Source organism: Camellia sinensis, chromosome 7 (assembly GCF_055761805.1).
Source record: "Camellia sinensis isolate YWXY chromosome 7, ASM5576180v1, whole genome shotgun sequence".
NCBI lineage: Eukaryota > Viridiplantae > Streptophyta > Magnoliopsida > Ericales > Theaceae > Camellia > Camellia sinensis.
The window spans coordinates 2,585,737-2,593,709 of NC_138967.1; the positions used below are offsets into that span (position 1 = coordinate 2,585,737).

The 7,973-nt window shown below is 40.6% G+C and overlaps 1 protein-coding gene across 1 annotated transcript; it reads right to left on the minus strand.

Moving 5' to 3' along the window:
* Positions 1-289: 289 nt before the first annotated feature.
* On the minus strand, positions 290-871 carry LOC145795052 (uncharacterized). The gene has a single exon (XM_082877793.1). It carries the CDS (start codon positions 869-871, stop codon positions 290-292), a length of 582 nt encoding a protein of 193 aa, XP_082733919.1.
* Between the last annotated feature and the right edge of the window lie 7,102 nt (positions 872-7,973).

A 7,973-nucleotide genomic window follows, 5' to 3' on the forward strand; every position in this document is an offset into this window, starting at 1 on the left:
AATTATTGTCCTTGGTGAGTTAATGCACAAAGAGAAGATTGAAGGAGATAGGAGCATGCAAAAGTTTGTTAAGCTTAAAAGAAAAATGAGGAGTAGGTAAGAGGCCTTTACCTGTATGATGAATAGGAAGAGAATTACCATTGCCAATAGTGATTTGATCAGGCCCTTGATAAGACTGATACATGTTGGGATTAGAGAGATCATAAGTAATATGATCAAAGGCAGCCGAATCAAGGTACCAGGGAAAAGATTCAGATGGGACAGTGGATGGAGTTGAAGCCATATATGCTCAAGGAGAAGGATAACTAGAAGAAGAGGATGCTGGAGTAGATGGAGAAGAAAAATTTGAGGAAGAAGATTGATGAAAGTTTGCATCCAGTCTATGCCAACAGTCTAGTGCAATGTGATTGCCTTTGCCACAAATTTGGCAAATTAAATTGGAGGAGTAATGGCGACCTCTGCCACGAGAAGCTAGTCTGCCACCATGAAAACCACCTTTAAAACCTCCTCTGGAACCTCTAAAGGATAAGCGTCCTCCTCTAGGAGCAGTACCAAAGGATCCTCGCCGAGCAACATAAGCAACTGAAGGCTCATGAGATTGTGACTTTCTCTGTTTGGATTCAATGTGAATCGATTCAGAACTCAAAATAGATGTTAATTCTGCCATAGAAATAGGCTCAACATGTGCTCTGATAGTGGTTTTAAGAGCATCAAACTTATTTGGTAATCCATTTCGAGTGAGAAGTATCAGATCTTCTTCATCAATAGAAGGGGAAACTAGACTTAATTGATTAGCAAGTTCTTTTATCTGATTTAAATACTCATCCATTGACAATGAGTCTTTTGTTAGATGAGTCAATCTATTCTTCATTTGACGAATGTGAGACCTAGATAACACTGTGAATCGCTTACAGAGCGCATTTAATACCTCATAGCTATGTTACAAATGAAGAACAGAAGAAAAAATTCAGGTGTGAGTGTAGCTGCTATACAGCTTAGCAGACGAGCATCGATTTTGTTCCACTGTGCCCGATCTGGATTTAGAACTTCAACACCACTTGAATCTTTGATTTGCAATGGTGGACATGGAATTGATCAATTTGCAAAATCTAACAACTCAGTTGCATGCAATATATTTTGAAACTGACTACGTCATATAAGAAAATTCGCAGAATCAAGTTTGACTGTAATGAATGAACTGAGATGAGATCAACATATTGAAATTGAGAAGTAAAGAAGAAGATAGAGATGGTTATGCTCGTGAGAGCTTAAGAGACTGCTCTGATACCATGATGAAAGATTAAAATTGATTATTCTTATTGATTATCAAAGATACAAAGTATATTTATATAAGAGATAGCATATCTAACTGACTTAACAAATCATAACCACTTTTAACTAATCACCATGTGATGCAGGAGTAAGTTGGAATGTGTAACTATCAGTGAGCTTGAGCTGAAGCTGAGCCATGAGCTGCTACTAAGGAAGCTGTATGAGTTGTAGCTGTATTTACAACTAGATGAGCTCCTGCAATATCCTTATCAATTTGTTGTTGTCTGATGGGGGTTAACTTGAAAGTTATGCTGAGGGTTTGCAAGTTAATGATTCAACTAAGTGGAAATCAGCTATGCAAGATGAAATGGACTCACTCATGGCCAACCAGACATAGGAGTTGACTAAATTACCAATGGGTAAGAAAGCTTTGCACAACAAGTATGTTTACAAGGTCAAACAGGAACATGATGGGAGTAAATACTACAAGGTCAAATTGGTTGCAAAGGGATTTTAACAAAAAAAAAAAAAACGAGGGGGTTAACTATACTGAAATTTTCTCTCCAGTTGTGAAGTTGACTACTATTAGATTGGTGCTAGGAATTATGGTTGTTGAAGATTCTCATCTTGAGTAGATGGATGTTGTAATAACCCTCACCACTGCTTACCGATAAACATTGATCACCGTTAAACTGAACTGATCATGACTGATAATTGAACTGGCTAAAATACTGAACTGACTGACTGGAATCTGGGAATTAATTGACTGACTGTATCTGTTTAAATGCCTAATCTATCTGTTTGACTGTTGACTATCTGTTCATGTTTTATGCTTAAACTGCTAATTGAAGGCCATATTGGTGGCTGAACCGGGAATTGATTGATGTTTTATGATCATCATAATTTATGTGATTTTATGGTGTATTTATCTGAAATTAAATTAGATTAAATATCGACTTAATGCAAGGTTGCACTTATTTACCATTTTTCCATGGTGAGTGGCCACTACCTATACATCTTTGAGCTCATTACACTTAACCAAAACAATTTATCATCCTTTCTCCTTGCCATTGCCGACCATAGAGAGAGAGAAACTAGGGGAGTGGTTTCCATCTCAATTTTGCTTGTAAATTGCTTGGTAATTGAAGAATTGAAGTGTAGATTGCTAAATTGAGCTCCTAGTCTTCTAATTCAAGCCCTAAGGTAGAGTAATTACCCTCTTGTTTATGAATTGAGCTTGTTCTTACATGATTCATGCCAAATTTAGTGGATTGAGTCATGAAATAGCTTTATATGTTGAAATAGAGCATAATTCATGCATGCATGTTAGTATTGTTGGATTTTGAGTTGAGTTCATGGCAAATTGTCACATGCATGTCCATGTTTTGAGTGTAGGTCATGTTTTCATCTTGTTTTTGGATCAATTGGCTCCTTAGAGCATCAAATTGAAGCTCGAATTCATAAATGTTTGCATGTTCATCTTGTTCTTGAAAAATGGTTTGAAATTAAGTTTGAATTAAACACCCTTGGGCTTTTATTTCTCAAATTGAGCTTTGAACCATGTTATTCTATGTGTTTATAAAGGTTTTTCAGAAAAATGGGCCCAAGAGGATTGGTTTTGATGCATTTGAACCTGGTTTTGGCTTGGAGGTGCAATCTGGAATTCCCAGATTTTGCACTTCCGCTCGAGCAGGGAAATTGGAGCTCGAGCGTGGAATCCGAGCATCCAGTATTTCTCTGCACTGTTTTACAGTCCGCTCGAGCGGAGGATTGGGAGCTCGAGCGGAGGCATGTGTCTCACGATCGAGCAGGCGTCGAGCGCCCATCGAGCGGAGATTTCACCCATCCAGTACTTTTACAGTACGCTCGAGTGGGAGAGTTGACGCTCGAGCGTGTACCTTTGTTGCATGTCCGCTCAAGCGGGTAAACCTGCGCTCGAGCGGAACTCTGTTCTTCTGAATATCCTAAAACTGCCTTTTGAGTGCATCTTTGCATCCTCATCTCATCCTAGGCATGCTTAGGCCTAGTTTAAGGCATCTTATTGAGGATATAGATGTAGAACACACCGAGGCAAATTAGGGGTTAAGTTATTATCTTTCCCAGCTGTATAGCTTAGTGTGTTCAATCTGTTAACTGTGTAGGGTTGGCGACTGGGGAGGCACGCTCTAGCATACTGTAGCCCAAACTCTGTGAGTAACAATTGTGTAAAGATATGTTCAACTGAGAATGTTTTCTGACTGTTTAACGAAACTGTTTTCTGAAGTAATTATTGTTAATTGTTTGAATGTATGTCTTATATTCTGAAATGTATTGTGGCATCCTTAGCAACTATTGTATACTGTTACTGCTACTGTTTCAGAGATCTCTGTCGGTTCCCTCGTGGAACTACTACTGTTTACTGATTGATGGCCATCATTACTGTTCGGTCTTTAAGACCTACTGTTTACTGCTATGCTAATGGATGTACCACATATGACTGAATAACTGTTCTGACTGAAAGACTGAAGTATTGTTTAATGAACTGCTTTCATTACTGTAAGGACATTTCATTCTTAACCTCTTTACGCATTATGTTATTCACTGCGCTTCAGCTCACTGTTTATATATATATATGTAGGTGCTTAGCCACCAGATCGGAGCTAGGAGCGTGGGTTAGACTCCAGTTTTGTCAAGCCAGCCTTTGTGCCTCACTGCGAGGTTCCGAGTCGCCATGCTATGGCTTTGGGGTGTTTTGTTTTTCCCCCGTCTGTCTCCTTACTGTTGGGATTACTGTATAGACTGTCAGCTACTAACTGTACTGTTATCAAGGGATTAGGTCCCTGTATTGTGTGACTGTAAATTTTGTATAGACTGTACTGTTTGTATGTATGAATGCATGAAAAATCTTTTTGGCATACAAACTGTTACAGCTCAATGGACATTATTTATTTACTGTATTGGCTTCCGCCGGGCCCTGAACTCTGTTTTACTGTACTACTGTTAAGCAGGCCTTCGGTAATCTCGGATTACTGGCCGGTTACGGTGCTAAACCCATAGGGCCGGGTTTGGGTCGTGACAAAGTGGTATCAGAGCGATACTTAACCACGAGTCATACCGCACACACGTGTCCAAATGAGCTATAGGGTGTCCTAGAAAAGTGATTAGGGCATTTCATGAACTTGAAAAGTGTGTGGCTATGTTATGACTGAATACATGTTGATGTGATAACTGTCTAAATATGCAACTGTTTATGTTACAATTGCTATAACTGTTATAACTGCTTATAATGAAATGGACAATGCAAATGAACATGAATCCTCATCTACCGAGGCAAGAATGGAAAGAATGGAAAGAATGATGGAACTGATAACTGCTAGACTTGAACAACAACAGAACCAACAGCCCCCACCTCCTCCTCCTCCGGTACAGCCGGAACCTAATGCGAATGTGAATGATGGGGATATTATTGCTCTCACCCATAAATTCAGCAAGATGAAACCGCCATCCTTTCAGGGAGGACTGGAACCGCTAAAGGCTGAAGCTTGGGTGCTTGAAACAGAAAAACTATTTGAAGTGTTTCCGTGCTCAGAAGCGAATAAAGTATTGTTAGCTACCTTCACCCTACAAGAAGAAGCTAGAAGGTGGTGGATGTTGATCCGCGATACAAATACTGTTATGACTTGGGCTCAGTTCAAGGAGTCCTTCTTTGAAAAGTACTTCCCACAGTGTGTCAGGGATAGGAAAGTGACTGAATTCGAACAACTGAGACAGGGTACAATGTCTGTGGCTGAATATGAAGCAAGGTTCACTGAGCTTGCCAGATATGCACCACATATGGTGGACACTGACTACAAGAAGGCCAGAAAATTTGAGGGTGGCCTTAATGTTGCAATATTTGACCGAATAAGTGTTTTGAAACTACCGACTTTTGTGGGTGTTCTCGACCGGGCATTGATGGCCGAGTCGAACATTGCAGTAGTGAAACAATCTGAAACACCAACAACTGAATGACAGGGTAAAAGGCAGGGTTTCAAATTCAAGAAAGGCAAGCACAACCCGGCCAACAAGAAACAGAATACGGGGTCAACAACTAGCCCCAGCCAAGGGAGTGGGTTCATTCCACCCTGCTCTGTATGTGGCAACAAGCACAAAGGGGTTTGTCACAAAATATCTGGAGCCTGTTACAGATGTGGCAAAGTGGGCCACATGGTTAGAGACTGTCCCTCCGCTCCGCAAGTTAGTAGCAAAGCTACGCCAAGCGCAGCAGCGTCAACTGTAGCACCAAAGCCTAACCCCAAAGCTACCGGCAAAGAGCCCATGAGGCAGGGCCGAGTGTTCGCCCTAGTACCGGGAGACGTGCAAAATACTGAAACCGTTGTGTTAGGTATCCTCTCTATTTGTACACAAAATGCATATGTATTGATTGATTCAGGGTCTACACATTCTTATGTATCGCATGCTTTCTCACGGAAATTGAATAGACCCTTAGAACCCATGAACTATCTGCTAGCCGTATCATCACCCGTAGGAGGATCCATGACATGTGCTTATATGTACCCTGCATGTGAAATCATTGTTGGAGATATGCATCTGTTTATTGATTTACTACCATTGAACATTGATCATTTTGACGTAATATTGGGGATGGATTGGTTACAAAAATATCATGCCACTATTGATTGTGTGACCAAGCAAGTTGTTTTCCGTCCACCTGGTTTGCCTGAATTTGTGTTTAATGGGAGTGGAGTAGTACCCCCTCCGTATTTGATTTCGTCAGTGAAAGCTGTTAAATTAATTACAAAGGGGTGTAAAGGATATCTGTGTTCTGTGCTGACTGTGTCTACTGATGATAGTGTTAAAACTGATGTGAATTGTATTCCTATAGTCAGGGAATTCCCAGATGTATTTCCAGATGATCTGCCAGGGGATTTGATTGACAGGGAGATTGAATTTACCGTTGATGTGATTCCGGGTACACAGCCGATATCGAAAGCTCCTTACAGAATGGCCCCAACTGAACTGAAGGAGTTGAAAGTGCAATTGCAAGAACTGTTAGACAAGAAGTTTATCAGGCCCAGTACTTCACCGTGGGGTGCACCGGTTTTGTTTGTAAAGAAGAAAGATGGCTCGCTGAGACTGTGCATTGATTACCGTGAATTGAACAAGGTAACTGTAAAAAATAAATACCCATTGCCACGTATAGGGTGCACAAGTGTTTTCCAAGATTGATCTCAGATCGGGGTATCATCAACTGAAGGTTAAACCGGAAGACATTGATAAAACTGCTTTTAGAACGAGGTATGGCCATTATGAATTTTTAGTTATGCCATTCGGAGTCACGAATGCCCCTGCTGCTTTTATGGACCTCATGAACAGAATTTTTAAACCATACCTTAATGATTTCATTGTAGTATTTATTGATGACATATTGATTTACTCCAAAAGTATAGAACAACATGAACATCATCTGAGACTTGCCCTGCAGACCCTAAGAGAACAGAAACTGTATGCTAAACTGTCTAAATGTGAATTTTGGCTTGACCATGTTATGTTTTTGGGGCATGTTGTTAGCAAAAATGGAATTTCTGTTGATCCGCGGAAAATTGAAGCTGTAGTGAACTGGCCTAGACCAACAAATGTGACTGAAGTTCGAAGCTTTTTGGGATTGGCTGGATATTACAGAAGATTTGTCAAAGATTTCTCCAAAATTGCCCTACCATTGACTCAGTTAACTCAGAAGGGGACATCATTTGACTGGACTGACCAAAGGGAATCAGCATTCCAAGAGTTGAAAACTCGACTTGTGACTGCACCGGTTTTGACTTTACCTTCAGGTACGGATGGTTACACTGTATTTAGTGATGCTTCTCATAAGGGTTTGGGGTGTGTTTTAATGCATAATGGGAGAGTTATTGCTTATGCTTCCCAACAGTTGAGACCATATGAAAAGAACTACCTGACCCATGACCTGGAACTTGCTGCGGTGGTGTTTGCACTGAAAATTTGGCGTCACTATCTGTATAGGGCGACATGTGAAGTATACACCGACCACAAGAGCTTAAAATATTTCTTCACACAGAAGGAACTAAATATGAGACAGCACAGATGGCTAGAACTGATCAAAGACTACGATCTACAGATTCTGTACCATCCGGGAAATGCCAATACTGTTGCCGATGCATTGAGTCGAAAGTCAATTGCCAACTTAGCTTGTTTGCTCACTGGACAGAAAGAGCTGCATGGTGACCTTGAAAATTTTGAGATTGAAGTTGTTTTGAGAGAACAAGGTGGAACGCTAGCCGCTATTTCTGCTCAACCAGCCTTGATAGAAGAAATTAAAGAGAAACAGCAACAGGATGACTTCTTGAAAAAGATCATCGAAGAAAGAGAGTCTAAGCCGAGACCGGGTTTCAAATTCGAGAACAATGTACTGAAATTTCAAGAAAGACTGTGTGTGCCGAATGACACTGAACTGAAAAGAAGAGTTCTGCAAGAGGGCCACAATTCAAAATTGTCTATCCACTCGGGGAATACGAAAATGTACCAAGATCTGAGACAGAATTTCTGGTGGCCGGGAATGAAGAAAGAAATTGCTGACTTTGTGTCCAAATGTCTTCATTGCCAACAAGTCAAAGCTGAACATCAACGACCTGCCGGATTATTGCAACCCCTACCCATACCAGAGTGGAAATGGGAGCATATCACGATGGATTTTATCGTTG

Coding starts and splice junctions, on each gene's coding strand:
- LOC145795052 (XM_082877793.1), bottom strand. CDS start 871: ATGAAGAATAGATTGACTCATCTAACAAAAGACTCATTGTCAATGGAT.